The sequence below is a fragment of the Aulonocara stuartgranti genome (genome assembly GCF_965226115.1).
Source record: "Aulonocara stuartgranti genome assembly, chromosome: 9".
Lineage (NCBI taxonomy): Eukaryota > Metazoa > Chordata > Actinopteri > Cichliformes > Cichlidae > Aulonocara > Aulonocara stuartgranti.
In genome coordinates this window covers 32,713,994-32,732,278 of record NC_138960.1, presented here as the reverse complement: position 1 = coordinate 32,732,278, position 18,285 = coordinate 32,713,994, and the positions used below count along the sequence as shown (strand labels likewise).

General features: G+C 41.6%; 1 protein-coding gene across 1 annotated transcript; it reads left to right on the top strand.

The window, feature by feature from the left end:
* Window positions 1–221: 221 nt before the first annotated feature.
* On the top strand, window positions 222–17,269 carry LOC309713962 (uncharacterized protein). Its single transcript, XM_082545957.1, has 2 exons — window positions 222–380; window positions 14,082–17,269. The coding sequence occupies exon 2, from the start codon at window positions 14,087–14,089 to the stop codon at window positions 15,758–15,760; it is 1,674 nt and encodes a 557-aa protein (XP_082402083.1). The 5' UTR covers window positions 222–380; window positions 14,082–14,086; the 3' UTR covers window positions 15,761–17,269.
* The last annotated feature ends 1,016 nt before the right edge of the window (window positions 17,270–18,285 follow it).

The following is an 18,285-nucleotide window of genomic DNA, read 5'->3' as shown; positions in this document are numbered from 1 at the left end:
CGTGATATTTATTACTGTGTGCATACTTTATTAGAAGAGATGAGATTTAAAAAAAATCTCTTCCTTGCTGGTTCCATCGAACAATAAATGCTCAAGTAACTATGTAACACGTACGTAATCGGTTCAACAACACAGTGTGATGGGAAATCAGCTGTGTTTTGCTGCCCACTTTATTTCGAATCTGGTGCGAACCGGCGAGCCAGTTCCTGAATCAGTCACATGGTACGGACTGCCCGCGAGGCCTCGAACGTCACTGCATACGTAATCAAAGCGAGCCTCGATACGCGTTTCACAAAAACTCGCCGAGATTACCCGACACAGGTATCGAAGCGTCGACACACAGGACACATCACTAGTCTTTGGTCTTTTCTCCTGCACAGGTAACCAATCTCAAATCACTTTTATGGGTACATCACATCACAGCATATGTGACTGAACACGTGATTAAGCTGGCGCTAGCCTTTAGCTAGTTATCTTAGCATGCTGCTAGCTGCTTTAGTTGCTGTGTGATAACACGAGGGGAATACGACTCCATACGACATGTGTACAAATAGATCCAATGATTTTTCAGAGGTAGTTTATGTGATTTAGTCTCATATGAAGGCTCATAGTGGGTTGAAGGTGGATGGTGTTCACATGTGATTGTTCTGATTTTATTTCTTAGTTTGGATTCACTGAAATCATTTGGACCTCCAGTCGGAGTGAACTACAACACTGACGTCTGTGAGGTTTTGCTGTGAAAGCCCAAAACTCTGGGTGAAACACTATTACTGTTTCTTCTAATTAAATGCCCACGACATATTTGTTTTAACTCGGTGAAATGGAGAATAGGGCCTGCCGAGTGGGAGACCCTCTTGGTTTCTTGCAGAGTATTTCAGGGCCTAAATTTCAAATTGTTTAGAGAAAAATAGGTATAGAGATCGACAGACCACGTGACTTTCGCGCATTGCATGCTGGGAACTCGTGGCAAAACAATCCAAGTACCACATCAAACGCAAGCATTTGCAGCACCGCAAAACGTTCATTCTCCCGTTCCAATACCTTCTTGGCTTTTCTTTGCCCCCAAAAAGGTATGTACAAAACAAAGGAGAACAATGCCGGTCCGTACAAAGACAGACTTGATGAAAAGTCAAAGAAGAGATACGAGGAAAAAATCAAAGGAGTGAAAGGGTTAGACCCGTACGAGCACACAGAGTGGACAAAGGACGTTAGCGTGCTGCCCAACTTTCACCACGCTCATATTTATAATCATACGTTCTTGGAGTGAGTGCATACACTCGTGAAGTTTAGTAACTTCGGGTCACTGCAACAAGCCCAGGTACAGTTTACCGACGGATGGGTACAGGACCTTGAAATGCACCGTGTAGAACGAAAGACCATCGTACATATCATAAGTTTACCAGTCTCACAAATCGTCTTCATAAATACACATTCGTTAACAGTTTATTAATGGGACCTTTGAGCTCAACTAGGGCTGAACGATATATCGCATTTGCGATAATATCGCGACATGATCAAGTGCAATTTTCTAACCGCAAAGGCTGCGATTATACTCTGGACATGTCCAAATTCATGGGCTGCATCCTCCTGAGGCCGCATTTGTAGACCGATTACGTCACAGCGACGCGCCGAAGGCTGTCCAAATTACTACCATATCCCAGAATTCATAGCGCGGCCCAGCCAAACTCCAGTTTCCAGCAATGGCGGCCGCTACTAAGTTTTAAAATTACTCATACTAATCTTTCTGGGTCACAAAATAAACTTTTAACATATTTTCAGGCGAGAAAGTAGTTGTGTAAACATCAAATATCTGCTCGGTTTATCAAGATATCCCATATTTGCAAAAGTGCTTCGACGTTTTCAGAGGCGTCTGCTACCCACCAGCTCGACAGCTAGCCGGGAGCTCGAGGGTTACTGATGCGGCCGAGAACGGCACAACTCCCGGCACATCATTTTCAGATCCGCTGCTCGGGTTAAACGTAATATATAAGTCACTTAGACAACCTAAAAATGTTATTGTTGGGCTTTTTTCAGTGTTTTGTTTGTTCGTGAGTAAATCGGTTTGGCTGAGATTAAAGTTATTAGATTAGATAAAATAAAACTTTATTAATCCCCCGGGTGGGTTCCTCCTTGGTTTTCACACAGCTGACTAAACGTCAAACAGAAAACTTATTAAACAGAAGTATGAGACAGTCGAGAATTTACACCAGTGTCTGGTTATATTTTAGATAGCAAGAAGCAGACGGCCGAGTTTAATAAACTCCACCGAGACAGCGGTGACGCTAATCAGAAGGCTAGACCGTCCAATTTCACGCCTTTAAATTTTAAAGGCGTGTTTGTGTGTGTGTTTATACAATTGCTATTATGTTTGCACTTTATGTGTAATGTTACTGACTGCAGAGATCAGTAAGATGTGTGTATTTTTTATTTATTAGTTTTATTTATTTAATATTATTTTTTAATTGAATGACTGTCTAGTAGTTCACAGATGTCGAAAAACTGAGTGTGGTAAAGCCACTGATTTTGTTTATGTATATTTCTGCAATCTGCACATTGTACTGACTTTCATTTTAATGTTTACACCAGGGTTCCTTGTCAGCACTTTATGCTCAGATGTTTGTAAGCTAAAAATAAACTATTGTGTATGTTCAAATATACTGTTGTGATTGAAGAAGTTAAATAAAAATGTCAGTCATCAATTCATGCATCACCTCATGTCATCATAACAGAGGTCTGTCTTCCAGGAAAGAACAGTTTAAAATTAATGTAATATAGTATTGGCCATACTATATGATGTATTGCTTGTCTTTGTTTAATAATACAGAAGACAAAGACCTTAAAAAATAATCGCATCGCAATCGCAATATTGGGGCAAAAAAATCGCAATTAGATTATTTTCCATAATCGTTCAGCCCTAAGCTCAACGGTAATTAATTAGTAGTGGAAATAATTTCTGGTACGCATCACAGAAATGTAGCAGTGACAATAATATTGTATGCTGTAATCGTACTGGGCAATTAGTGATAGAAAACAACTGTTTTATCCTGTGAATAAAAGTATATGTTTTTGTCAATGTACAATGGTAATAACAGAAGCGAAACGCAATATTGTGTCAGGACAATTCACTATTTATGCACAATAAACAAAGGAGCATAGCGCGACAATTTCTGTTCAGCGCCAGACTTGCTTGTAACCTATATCACCAATTATGTTATGAAAAATGACGCATTAACTACAACAGCAGACTGACCTTTGTGGGAATGCTTATAGCAGACTAACCTGTGAGCTGGAGTGTTCTGGGACGTTATATTTGGTCTTTGAATGGCTGCAATCCAGTCGCCTCTTTGTTACTTCGGAAACATGGCTCGAACAATTTCTCTTCAACGACGTAATCCGATAACAACCGATCTCTTTACCCGTCGGCTTCCCGTGGCTGTCATGGGACCGGCTATTGCAGTTAATAATACAGCAGCTTCTTGCCATTTTTTTGTGTTTCTTTTTATCACAGTGTAACTGATTTCAATTGAAAGCCTGCGTGCGCTTGTACCTCTTGCCACAAGTTCCCAGAATCCTTTGCGGTTTTACCCCTGAATGACGTCACATTTTCCATCTCTATTCCTTTCATCACAGAGTTGAAACAATGTAGAGATGGTAAATATAAAAATGACAACATTTAACAATTCACTTTAACATTTCCCTCCTGTTTTGTTATTTGTATGCTCCAAATTATTCCTGTGTAGTATATTCTCAGCCATGCACCAGTTGCTTGACATTTTCAGCGCAGGCGTCATTTATACACAGGCTTCTGTCATGTCATTCACCTCCTATTGCAGCAAAACATCACACTTAATTCTTTTAAGCAGTTAACCTGCTTCTCATTGATCTCATACACAGTAAACTACAACTTGCAAGTAAACAACTGGATGTCAACAATCAAACAAGAAGAATCAACATTCTCAAAAATCATATGTCACTACAATCCAACTGTATACAGACATAGGCATTCACACACATCAGTTGATTTTATTGTTTGGTCCATGTTGCTTTCAGCTAACTTCAAAGCTGCAGCCTGGTCAACACTCCTTTTTATGACTCCTATCAACCCCCCAAATCTTCTCACTGTAGGCATCCTGTGGGGGTTAGAGTCAACTGGTGAATTATCTGCATTTACAACACTTCTCCTTTCCTGTTGTCTCTGCAGAAAAAGATTTTTAGAAGGAAATTAGATCAAGCTGTTTTGATCTTCTTGGCTCAAAACCTCAACCAGCTTAGAGAAGTGTTCATGATGTAAATGTAGACAAAACTCTTTTCTGTTTACACCCCTTCTTGCAGAGGACAAAAAGAATGGGTGATGTTGCACAAATTCCATGGTAAATCTCCAACTTGGACTAATCCATTGCCCTTCATACACATGGGTAACTGGCCTGCTTCCAGTTTGTTTAGCTGTTCAATGTCCTGCAGTGAGTCAGATACTTGGAGTCAGGCCAGCAGGTCTGTCTTACCAGAGCAGTTCACCTTCCCGGCTACTGGTGAATCAACCATCCATTCAGGTTCAGAGGAGTTGAAAATTTGGCAGTGTTCCAAGTACGTTTACTCCTGGATGTGTTGCTAAGGCAAGCAAACAAACTGTCTCGCTCTCTGTGGCTATATGGCCACAGTCCAGAAGAATGTGTAGACAGTGGCATCACAAGCATAACCATTGGTCTCGTTGTTTATGTGAGCGGTTGTGTTCAACTGCCACCAGCAGTTGGTTGAAAACCCATGCGGGTACTGGGTGTGGTTTGCTCTGTCCCAGTGCGCTCCTGTCAACCCACTCAGGGCTAACAGGCTCAAGAAGGTGCACAGCACATTCCTTAGCCATTCTAAGTTGGGTTCTGGATCCATTGGTTTCTTCACCAGGATTGAGACGAGAGGTCCTAGAGATATACTCCCCCCTTTGTACCGCTGGCCTTTTCACCATTACCCAGAGTCGGCCAGGAAGTGTGTTACCTTCTTGCAGTGCACTTGATGTATCCAAGTGTTTATCTCAGCAATCTTCACTGCTGTGGGCGTCGTCAGCAGCACCTGATAGGGACCTTCCCGCCGTGGACTGGGCCAGCACTTCCTCTCCATGGCCTTAATGAGCATCTAATCTCCAGACTTCAGACTCTGCTCCTGCAGAGAAACAGAATCATCTGGCAGATGATTTGTTCTCATGACTTCTTTACTTTTAAACATTTTAAGCATCCAATCTGCTAATGTGTTCTCTCTTCTGCTTTTCTATCATCACTACAGAAGACTAAACCTCTAAATGGTCTACCATATATAATCCCAAAGCGTCAGACCGTTCTCTGTTGGAGTAATCCTCATGTACATCTTAACTAATTCTATACAGTCTAACCATGTCCTGCCTTTCTCTTCCATTGTTTTCCTAAGTCTTAGCTTTACTGTGCCATTAGTTCTCTCTACCAACCCTGCACTTTGTGGGTGATATGAACAATGATGTTTTAGTGTTATCCCTAGATGCTGTGCCATTAATCCAATCACTTCATTTACAAAGTGTGGACCATTATTACTATAAATGGTCTCCGGAATCCCGTGTCCCGGATGATATTCTTACATATGGCTTTGGCAACCGAAATGGCATCTGCTTCCCTAGTTGGGACGATTTCTACCCACTTTGAAAAAGGGCACACTATCACAAAACAGTACTTATAGTTATTACAGTTAGACAGCTCTATAAAGTCCATGTGAATAACTTGAAATGGGTGACTGGGTCTGGGGAATTTCCCTCTCTTAGGTCTCAAATTACCCCGAGAATTGTTCTTGCAACATATCATACATGACCTGCAATTTTTTTTTTTTAGGGCTGAACGATTATGGAAAATAATCTAATTGCGATTTTTTTTGCCCCAATATTGCGATTGCGATGCGATATGCGATTATTTTTTAAGGTCTTTGTCTTCTGTATTATTAAACAAAGACAAGCAATACATCATATAGTTTGGCCAATACTATATTACATTAATTTTAAACTGTTCTTTCCTGGAAGACAGACCTCTGTTATGATGACATGAGGTGATGCATGAATTGATGACTGACATTTTTATTTTACTTCTTCAATCACAACAGTATATTTGAACATACACAATAGTTTATTTTTAGCTTACAAACATCTGAGCATAAAGTGCTGACAAGGAACCCTGGTGTAAACATTAAAATGAAAGTCAGTACAATGTGCAGATTGCAGAAATATACATAAACAAAATCAGTGGCTTTACCACACTCAGTTTTTCGACATCTGTGAACTACTAGACAGTCATTCAATTAAAAAATAATATTAAATAAATAAAACTAATAAATAAAAAATACACACATCTTACTGATCTCTGCAGTCAGTAACATTACACATAAAGTGCAAACATAATAGCAATTGTATAAACACACAAACAAACACGCCTTTAAAGTTTAAAGGCGTGAAATTGGACGGTCTAGTTCTGATTAGCTAATCAGAACTAGCCTTCTGATTAGCTAATCAGAACTAGCCTTCTGATTAGCTAATCAGAAGGCTAGTTCTGATTAGCGTCACCGCTGTCTCGGTGGAGTTTAATAAACTCGGCCGTCTGCTTCTTGCTATCTAAAATATAACCAGACACTGGTGTAAATTCTCGACTGTCTCATACTTCTGTTTAATAAGTTTTCTGTTTGACGTTTAGTCAGCTGTGTGAAAACCAAGGAGGAACCCACCCGGGGGATTAATAAAGTTTTATTTTATCTAATCTAATAACTTTAATCTCAGCCAAACCGATTTACTCACGAACAAACAAAACACTGAAAAAAGCCCAACAATAACATTTTTAGGTTGTCTAAGTGACTTATATATTACGTTTAACCCGAGCAGCGAAACTCCGCGGTGATCTGAAAATGATGTGCCGGGAGTTGTGCCGTTCTCGGCCGCATCAGTAACCCTCGAGCTCCCGGCTAGCTGTCGAGCTGGTGGGTAGCAGACGCCTCTGAAAACGTCGAAGCACTTTTGCAAATATGGGATATCTTGATAAACCGAGCAGATATTTGATGTTTACACAACTACTTTCTCGCCTGAAAATATGTTAAAAGTTTATTTTGTGACCCAGAAAGATTAGTATGAGTAATTTTAAAACTTAGTAGCGGCCGCCATTGCTGGACACTGGAGTTTGGCTGGGCCGCGCTATGAATGCTGGGATATGGTAGTAATTTGGACAGCCTTCGGCGCGTCGCTGTGACGTAATCGGTCTACAAATGCGGCCTCAGGAGGATGCAGCCCATGAATTGTATAATATAATCGCAGTATAATCGCAGCCTTTGCGGTTAGAAAGTTGCACTTGATCATGTCGCGATATTATCGCAAATGCGATATATCGTTCAGCCCTAATTTTTTTTAAATTTTTTTTTTTAAGTATTAAATCCTAGATTATGAAAATGTTGCTCTACTGCTGCCATCATCCCTCCTGTCGAGACATGGCACGGCCCATGGTTCAAAATCGCAGCGGTCATACAAATTCTGAGGCAGTATTGGGTTATTACATAGACAATAAACACCATCCTGCAAGCTCGCTGCTTTTGTGAGCCAAACTGTTTTTCTGCAGTAGGTGAGTGGGCCTGCATGTCTGCCAGTACATCTCGTATAATAGGCAACATCTGTTGGTGTTGCACCGCTAAAATGTGAACACCATGTGCTCCGAAAGCTGCCTCTCTTGTGATCTTATCTGCAAAAGCATTCCCTAATGCAACTGGATCTTTCCCTCACATGTGTGTACACATTTACAAATGGCAATTCTACTGGGCAATATTATTGCTTCCAGCAGATTTTGCAGGAGTTTGGCGTGTTCTACAGGCTTCCCTGTAGAGGCTGTCACATCTCGTCTCACCCACTGCACTTCAAAGAAATGTAATGTAGCAACTGCATATTGGCCATCAGTGTATATTGTCTCTCTGCAGCTTTACACGCTTCCGTTAAAGCTACTATCTCTGCTGCTTAAGCAGATATGAAACATGCTAGTTGTCCTGCACAGATAACTTTCTCACTATCTACTACAGTAAAAACCTGTTTTAGCCTGTCCTTCTGCTGTTGTAAAGCTCAAACCATCAACAAACCAAACCTTTCCCTCAACGAGTGGCACATCTATTACGTCATCCCTGGGCTTACACTCCTCCTCCACGTGCTCTCTACACTCATGAGCAGTGCCCTCTTCTTTCATTGGCAAAAGGGTTGACGGATTCAGAATTGTGCCCCATTTTATGATTGTGTGGTTGTGAGAGTAATAGTGACATTAGAGACAAGTGTCTTGTAGCTTACAGAAAGGTCATTTTAGCATGCAGTAGTAAAACATCCACCTCGTGTGGAACTAACAGTGTCAAAGGGTGAAATAAAACTATTTCCCGGAACATTGTACAGTTTGAGCCGCTGCATATACTGATCTCACGCATGGAGGTAAAGCACAAGCAACTAGGTCTAATCTTTTAGGATAGTAAGTCACTGGCTTCACTTGTGGAAAAAGTGCTGTTAGTTATTTCACAGTCACCTGGCATTTGTGCTTTTCACAGAACCACAAGTCCATCGCTGGACCTCCTCTGCGCTGTCACTTTTGGAGCTTGGCACCCTCCCTTCATCCCTCAGGTTCTCATGTTCCAATGCCCCGGACGATTTAAGGCAGAGCACGTCGTACACCTTAGTTGTCTTCCTCAACTTCAACGTCAAAACTCTTCCACTCCTTATAGTTGTCTGCTGTGCAAAGACTCCTCTTGATGATCTCCTAGAAGCCCAGTAGCACAGCTCTCTGCGCGATGTCTGCTGTGCTGAAGGTGATCTCTGATCCTCCTGAAGCCTCTCTCCTGGCCTCAGCTTCCACGTTGTGGACGATCCCCTCAGTCACTCCTTCTCGTCATGGCACCTCACGACATATGCAAATTAAAAAAAATGACACTCCTCTTGTGCCACACGGCTCTCGCCATGTGTCAACTCCCCAATGAGACATGTAAAAGAATGTTTTAGGGAGACTGTGCAACAATCTCCAGGGTTTCCCACTTGGAGCAGCTTCACTCCAACCTGTAACCCTGTGTAAAAACATTAGTCAGTAATTAAATGTTTAGCTTGTTTAACTCCCAGCTCCACCCAGAGCCTGTATCCTAGAAGACAAAGTCTTTAGGTTAAAACAACTTCACATTTGCAACCAACTACAACTCATAAGTGTAATAAAGTATTCAGCATCACAGAGACAAGTATCATTGCAGGTTTATTCTAAACTCATTTAACTCCTACTTTTCCCATAATTTGCACCAAATCATTGAACATCTCAACGTCATTCCACGTTATAATCAATATGTGGAATGACGGCTTGTAGGAGAGAGGTGGCCTGTCTGGTGTCATGGTATGAGGACAACAACCTCACCCTCAGCACTGATAAGACAGAGTAACCGAGTCCCAGGCTGAGAGGCTGAGGGCACCCCACCCCCAAAGTGGCCCAAGCGAGCCCCAGGCCCCAATAAGCAGCCACCAAGGAGTGAGTCGGTGTGTACCTGGGCGCCCATCCCCGGACACAAAGAACCACCAATGCACCGATGTCTGAGGGCATCTGCCACTGGCAGGGGAAGTGGTGCGGGGAGATAGGCCTCCTTACCTTTGAGGGCCTGAGATGTCCCCAGAGAGGTGGCGTCTGATACCCAACCTGACATATAGACAAGACATACAGGCACACACAGATGCAAACATCCATTCCCACCCTCATGCTCTCATATGCACTTACTCCACACTCAACCAACGTGGAGACAGACATAAAGAGACGCTGTACACACAATCACACTCCCCAAGCGTACTCTAAGAACCGGGTCTAGGTACCCTTGCCCCTGGAGGGGGAAACTGCACCCAGACCCAGGTGGTGTTACCCTTTTCCCTGCGGTGGGGAGAAGCAGACCACCCCGACTCCGCAGCAGCAGGGAGGCCCCACACTCCAGACCCCAGTCGGACGGCCAACTCCTCCTCCTGGCCCCCCCGCTCCAGCAGGTCGCAGAGAACGGGGGTGTGAGAAGGCCCATCCGGACCGGGGCCCAGAACAGCAGTGTCGACCCTCCCCTAGCCCCGCTGCACGCAGCCACGAGGAAACAGTCACCTAAGAGCCAACAGAGCCCCTAATAGGCCATGACTGCTATCCCGGGTTGAGCCCCCCCAAGGAAGATGCTCCTGGGGAATCCCCCGACGCCCTAAGCGTGTCCCTACCCCCACACCAATCACAACAGCGAAGGTGGGACAAAACTATGACCCCCCCCCCCACCCCCACTAGGTGATGGAGCTAATCAAAGGAGCCCAGAGCAATTGATCTGATGTGGTGGCAGAGGCTGTATCGAGACTAATGTAATCTCGATGGCTGTAGCTCAGGTGGCAGAGCAGGTCAGCCACTAATCAGAAGGTCGGTGGTTCGATCCCAGGCTGCCTCCTGGCTGCATACTAACCTTGTTTGCCTACTGGTGGTGGTCAGAGGGCCCGGTGGCGCCAGTGTCCGGCAGCCTCGCCTCTGTCAGTGCGCCCCAGGGCAGCTGTGCCTACAATGTACAGTGGGGCAAAAAAATATTTAATCAGAATCAGAATACTTTATTGATCCCTGGGGGAAATTATTTTTTGTTACAGTGCTCCATTTTAAACCAACATTAAGACAAGACAGACAATACGCTAACTAAGAATAGTACAATATATACATACATACATACATACATACATACATACATACATACATACATACATAAGTCACTTATAAATAAATATTTGGAAAAGAAACATGTGTAGTTGTAAGAAACATGTGTAGTTGTAGTCAGCCACCGATTGTGCAAGTTCCCCCACCTAAAATGATGACAGAGGTCAGTAATTTGCACCAGAGGTACGCTTCAACTGTGAGAGACAGAATGTGGAAAAAAAAAAAATCCATGAATCCACATGGTAGGATTTGTAAAGAATTTATTCGTAAATCAGGGTGGAAAATAAGTATTTGGTCATAACAAAAATACAACTCAATACTTTGTAACATAACCTTTGTTGGCAATAACAGAGGTCAAACGTTTACTATAGGTCTTTACCAGGTTTGCACACACAGTAGCTGGTATTTTGGCCCATTCCTCCATGCAGATCTTCTCGAGAGCAGTGATGTTTTGGGGCTGTCGCCGAGGAACACGGACTTTCAACTCCCGCCACAGATTTTCTATGGGGTTGAGGTCTGGAGACTGGCTAGGCCACTCCAGGACTTTCAAATGCTTCTTACGGAGCCACTCCTTTGTTGCCTGGGCGGTGTGTTGTGGATCATTGTCATGTTGGAAGACCCAGCCTCGTTTCATCTTCAAAGTTCTCACTGATGGAAGGAGGTTTTGGCTCAAAATCTCACGATACATGGCCCCATTCATTCTGTCATTAACACGGATCAGTCGTCCTGTCCCCTTGGCAGAAAAACAGCCCCATAGCATGATGTTTCCACCCCCATGCTTCACAGTAGGTATGGTGTTCTTGGGATGCAACTCAGTATTCTTCTTCCTCCAAACACGACGAGTTGAGTTTATACCAAAAAGTTCTACTTTGGTTTCATCTGACCACATGACATTCTCCCAATCCTCTGCTGTATCATCCATGTGCTCTCTGGCAAACTTCAGACGGGCCTGGACATGCACTGGCTTCAGCAGCGGAACACGTCTGGCACTGCGGGATTTGATTCCCTGCCGTTGTAGTGTGTTACTGATGGTGACCTTTGTTACTTTGGTCCCAGCTCTCTGCAGGTCATTCACCAGGTCCCCCCGTGTGGTTCTGGGATCTTTGCTCACCGTTCTCATGATCATTTTGACCCCACGGGATGAGATCTTGCGTGGAGCCCCAGATCGAGGGAGATTATCAGTGGTCTTGTATGTCTTCCATTTTCTGATGATTGCTTCCACAGTTGATTTTTTTCACACCAAGCTGCTTGCCTATTGTAGATTCACTCTTCCAAGTCTGGTGCAAGTCTACAATACTTTTCCTGGTGTCCTTCGACAGCTTTTTGGTCTTGGCCATGGCGGAGTTTGGAGTCTGACTGTTTGAGGCTGTGGACAGGTGTCTTTTATACAGATGATGAGTTCAAACAGGTGCCATTCATACAGGTAACGAGTGGGGGACAGAAAAGCTTCTTACAGAAGACGTTACAGGTCTGTGAGAGCCAGAGATTTTCCTTGTTTGAGGTGACCAAATACTTATTTTCCACCCTGATTTACGAATAAATTCTTTACAAATCCTACCATGTGAATTCATGGATTTTTTTTTCACATTCTGTCTCTCACAGTTGAAGTGTACCTCTGGTGCAAATTACTGACCTCTGTTATCATTTTAAGTGGGGGAACTTGCACAATCGGTGGCTGACTAAATACTTTTTTGCCCCACTGTAGCTTGCCATTGCCAGTGTGTGAATGGGTGAATGACTGAATGTAGTGTAAAGCGCTTTGGGGTCCTTAGGGACTGACTAAAGCGCTATACAAATGCGGGCCATTTACCATTTTTAATAGATAATTTCTATATTGGTTAGAATTAAGATTATTTTTATTTTTCCAGTTCATGAGGGCTGTTTTCTTGGCTATGCATAGGGCAGTGAAAACCATATGGGCGATATTCTTTTCTGAAGTGACATCATCTAAGCTGCCCAACAAACACACTAAGGGGGAAGTTGGAATGTTACATTTCAGACACTTTGATAAGTCTTCACATATCTCGCACCAAAACTTCTGAACTGGTGGACAGAACCAAAGAGCGTGGATATAAATGTCCGGTGTTTTGGTTTGACAGTGTGAGCAGTTGTTGGTAGACGTAAAGCCCATCTTGAACATCCGATGACCTGTATAGTGCACTCTATGTAATATTTTGTATTGAATTAATTGAAGACTGGGATTTCTAATTAGATGAAAGGTTTTTAAGCAAATCTGAGACCAGAAGTTTAGGTCTAAGTTAACTGATAAATCCGCTTCCCATTTTGCAATAGGAAGTGATATTGATTCATCTGTTTTAGAAAGCATTCTGTATATTTTGGATAGTAATTTGGGGGTTTTAAGAGTAAGAAATTGAACCACACTTGGTGGTGTTTGTAGTTCAACTTGACCTGGTTTAAATTTCTTTTTTACTATGGATTTAATTTGTTGATATTCTAAAAATCTTTTCTTGTTGATCCCATATTGTGTAACTAGTCTGTCAAATGAAATAAATTCTGTTCCTTCTAGTATATGTTCTAAATATTTGATTCCTTTACCACTCCAAGCTGAAAAGTTTATCATATTATTGTTTTGTAATATGTCAGGGTTGTTCCAGATAGGTGTACGTTTGCATGGGATTAATGAAGACGCCGTCAATTTTAGAAACTCCCACTATGCTGTCAGAGAAGAGCCGATGTTGACGCTTTTGAAGCATTCATGTCGTTGGATATTTGAGCTGATAAGCTCTAGATTATTGCAAAGTGCTTGTTCTACATCTAGCCAAGGTTCATCTAAGAGGGTATGTTTTAGCCATCCTGAGGTAAACTGAAGCCTGTTGGCTAAGAAGTAGTGCTGAAAGTTAGGTAGTTCTAATCCTCCTTTATCCTTGGTCTTTTGTAGTGTTTTTAAGCTTATACATGGGGGTTTATTTTCTATCTCAGATTTAAATTTTATCTTCACTTATTTATTTGTATTATTTATATTTTATGTGGTGTCATTTGTGTATATATACATACTTTCTTTCAACCCTTAACTTAACCGGCATGTGTGTGTGGCAGCAAAGAAAGAATTTCATTGCACAGAGAAATGCTTTTTCTTCTTGTACATATGACAATAAACCCTTTGAGTCTTTAATCTTCACTATATATCTACAGTGTAAATAGTAGTAGAAATAGACAAAAACCATTAAAGGAGAAGTATTAAGAAGCAATGCGAAGTACAAATATTTTTTAAAAATTCTGAAATTGATATTTTATTTATGAGGATGCTTTTGATCTGAATAAGGTTCTAAGAATGCCATGTGTACATCTGTACAGTTTATGGGTTACTTCTTACCATAACTGCATTTGGTTTTCTGTTTTATTTCTTTGTCATTATAGGAGAGATGTGGGAAAGCAGGCCAAAACCTCAACACATTGAGGACATCAGCAAAAAACAGCCAACGCCGGCAAGCACAGATCCAGTTGTTGTCCCTTTGACCACTATGAAGCAGCCCAGAAGACGCCAGTGCATCGATAGTGGGAACAGAAGCTTTACCTGTGATCAATGTGGAAAGTCTTTCACTCGGAGTAGCAGCTTAAAAGTACATCAGCTCATCCATACTGGAGTCAAAGCATTCAGCTGTGATCAGTGTGGAAAGTCTTTTAATCGACTTGGTCCCTTAAAAACTCATCAGCTCATTCATACTGGTATTAAGGCATTCAGCTGTGATCAATGTGGAAAGTCTTTTACTCTGAGTAGCAACTTAAAAAGACATCAGCTCATTCATACTGGTGTCAAGGCGTTCCGCTGTGATCAGTGTGGAAAGTCTTTTACTCTGAGTAGCAACTTAAAAGTACATCAGCTCATCCATGCTGGAGTCAAAGCATTCAGCTGTGATCAGTGTGGAAAGTCTTTTAATCGCCTTGATCACTTAAAAGCACATCAGGTCATTCATACTGGTGCCAAGGCATTCAGCTGTGATCAATGTGGAAAGTCTTTTACTCAGAAAAGCGACTTAAAAACACATCAGCTCATCCACAGTGGAGTTAAAGAATTCAGCTGCAATCAGTGTGGAAAGTCCTTTACTCAGAAAAGGTACTTAAAAAGACATGAAGTCACGCATGCTGGTGTTAAATCATTTGTTTGTAGTCAGTGTGGAAAAGCTTTTACTCAGATTGGTAACTTAAAAAGACATGAAGTCACGCATGCTGGTGTTAAATCATTTGTTTGTGGTCAGTGTGGAAAAGCTTTTACTCAGATTGGTCACTTAAAAAGACATCAAGTCATCCATGCTGGAGTTAAATCATTTGTTTGTGGTCAGTGTGGAAAGGGTTTTACTCAGATTGGCCACATAAAAACACATCAGCTCATCCATGCTGGGGTCAAAGCATTCAGCTGTGATCAGTGTGGAAAGTCTTTTACTCAGATTGGTCACTTAAAATCGCATCAGGTTATCCATAGTGGAGTTAAAGCATTTGTTTGTGGTCAGTGTGGAAAAGCTTTTGCTCACAGTTACAGCTTAAAAGTCCATCTGCTCACCCACAGTGGAGTTAAACCTTTCAGTTGTGATCAGTGTGGAAAGTCATTTACTCTGATTGGTCACTTAAAAACGCATCAGGTTATCCACAGTGGAGTTAAACCATTTGTTTGTGGTCAGTGTGGAAAGGCTTTTGCTCACAGTTACAGCTTAAAAGTCCATGAGGTCATCCACCCAGGAGCTAAACATTTCAGCTGTGATCACTGTGGAAAGTCGTTTGCACGGCTTGGTTACTTAAAAGCACATCGGGTCATTCATACTGGTGTCAAGGCATTCAACTGTGATCAGTGTGGAAAGTCTTTTAATCAGAAAAGAGACTTAAAACAACATGAGCTCATCCACAGTGGCGTTAAAGCATTTGTTTGTGATCAGTGTGGAAAGTCTTTTACTTTTATTGGTCACTTAAAAAGACATCAACTCATCCACAGTGGAGTTAAATCATTTATCTGTAATCAATGTGGAAAATCTTTTACTCAGAGTTGCAACTTAAAACGACATCAGCTCATTCATACTGGAGTTAAACCTTTCAACTGTGCTTAGTGTGGAAAGTCTTGTGCTAGGTTTCATCATCTAAAAAATCATCAGCTCATCCACACTAAAGTTAATCCACTGAAATATGAGCAGTGTGAAGTCTTTCATCCGTAACACAAACCTATTGAGGCATCAGCAAACCTACAAAGTGTCCTGCTGTGACAAAAGTGGCAGACTAATGGGACATTATCCTGACAAAGTTCATTTGAACACAGCTAGAAACACGAGGGATCTGAACCAATGCTCTTCTGCTGGGTCAATCTTAATCAGGCTTTACAGAATTCAGCTTTAATCTCCTGTTCAGTGTTACTGTGTGGAAGTCCATTAGATCAGTTATGACCTCATAAGTGTTGCATATTCAATTCAATTCAATTTTATTTATATAGCGCCAAATCACAACAAAAGTTGCCTCAAGGCGCTTTATATTGTACAGTAGATACAGAAAAAAACCCAACAATCATATGACCCCCTATGAACAAGCACTTTGGCGAAGGGGGAAGGAAAAACTCCCTTTTCACAGGAAGAAACCTCCAGCAGAACCAGGCTCAGGGAGGGGCGGGGCCATCTGGTTGGGGCAAAGAAGAAAAACAGGATAAAGACATGCTGTGGAAGAGAGACAGAGATTAATAACAGATTTGATTCCATGCAGAGAGGTCTATTAACACAGAGTGAGCGAGAAAGGTGACTGGAAAGGAAAAACTCCCGGAAAGGAATCCCCGGCAGCCTACACCTATTGCAGCATAACTAAGGGAGGATTCAGGGTCACTTGGTCCAGCCCTAACTATATGCTTTAGCAAAAAGGAAAGTTTTAAGCCTAATCTTGAAAGTAGAAATAGCGTCTGTCTCCTGAATTCAAACTGGAAACTGGTTTCACAGAAGAGGGGCCTGAAAACTGAAGGCTCTCCATATGAACACTTATCCTGTGAATTGCCTGTTTGTTACCTAAGCAACACTTTTTAGTATGATGTCCATGTTAAAAGTAGCAGTGCTTAATTCCGTAAGTATTCTAACATGAATTGCTTGTAATGAAAGATATAAGTGTAACAACTGGAAAAAGTGCTGTTGCTTTATTGTTATTGCAGTATGTATTTTTTCCACTGGAACCTCTCATCGTTGTAATGAGGTGGTGCTGTATGTGTTAGCCAACCGCCTGTTAGAGCTACACAGTTTGAAATGTTCACAAAAGACATGGAAAATCAAGTCAAATCACTTTTATTGACACATCACATGTGCAGGTACATTGGTACAGCACATGTGAGTGAAATTCTTGTGTGCGAGCTTCACAAGCAACAGAGTTGTGCAAAATACAATAATGTAAACAAACAAAATACAAGAATGGCTACATCTGAAACTAATAAATATATGTACAATATATAATAATAGTATATGCATTTCACACGCCTGTCTGAAGCTGGCAGCCAGCATGTAGAAAGATTTCCTTTGAACTGTTATTAATTTTGTATGTTTTCTAAGTTTAGTCAAACCGTCCAATTAAAAAGCAACAGAATTCTACCAGAACCTCCTGATTCTTGTTTCATGAATTGCATGGCTATTTACTAAAAGTCTAAATAAAACTCATAATTAAAAGGCCACTGGTGCAACATGGGTTAAAATCTATGCACGCAGAACAAAGTGGATGTTAATATTGTCATGTTAATATTATGTAAAATATGTTGACTATATGAATGGTGTTATCTGTTCTGTGCAAACATCCATGTAATCTTAAAAACTAAACATTATTCCCATCATCTGATCACAGAGAGAAGCAGAATGTCAGAACAGATTACCTTCTGGTCAAACTGAAACACCTGCTCGCACTGATGGTGAGTTTGGTACATGCCTCACCATATGGTATACCACAATGACAAATGCTTATTCAGCCACCAAGGTGCCAATCTGAATGACCTGCATCTCCCAAGGCCCACACTGACATCCAGTATGTTGGGAATAATGTTGAGCTTTCGAGAAAATTCCACTGCTATTTGTAGTAATATTTAAGCAATTTTCATCAGCCGTAATTGCTGCCAAAGGACGAATCTCTTATCAGTTTCTTGCGGCGAGACCTGCAGACACAGCCAGCCCAGAGTGTCTAGGAATTTTCATGTCCTCCCTTTGGGAATCAGCTGTAGCTCGTGTTTTGTGACCAGTCACTTCTGGCTGACGAGGGATTTGAGGGAAAGCAATACTAATTGTAACTAAGTGTCCAGTAGACAGTGTTACATGTATCAGTGAATGCTGGTATGCAACATATTAATTTGATCACTCTACATGCACTGCTCATACACATGAATGCTTAATTAAGATTGAATTTTGTATCCTTTGGCAAAAACTGATTACATTTCTGTATGGAACTATTTGAGAATTTGCCAAAGATTATCAGTTATGGAGAGCAGTAGAAACAAAGGGAAGTTAGCTTGAGTAAAAGTTTCTAATGAATATCTCAGGCAGTACAAGTTATTGACAGATAGAAGTCCGTCAATAACTTGTACTGCCAAATTGTCAAAGGGATTTTCTTTAGTGTGATAATGCTAATT

What these genes read in the sequence shown, in the direction of transcription:
- LOC309713962 (XM_082545957.1), top strand. Translation starts at nt 14,087, where the DNA reads ATGTGGGAAAGCAGGCCAAAACCTCAACACATTGAGGACATCAGCAAA.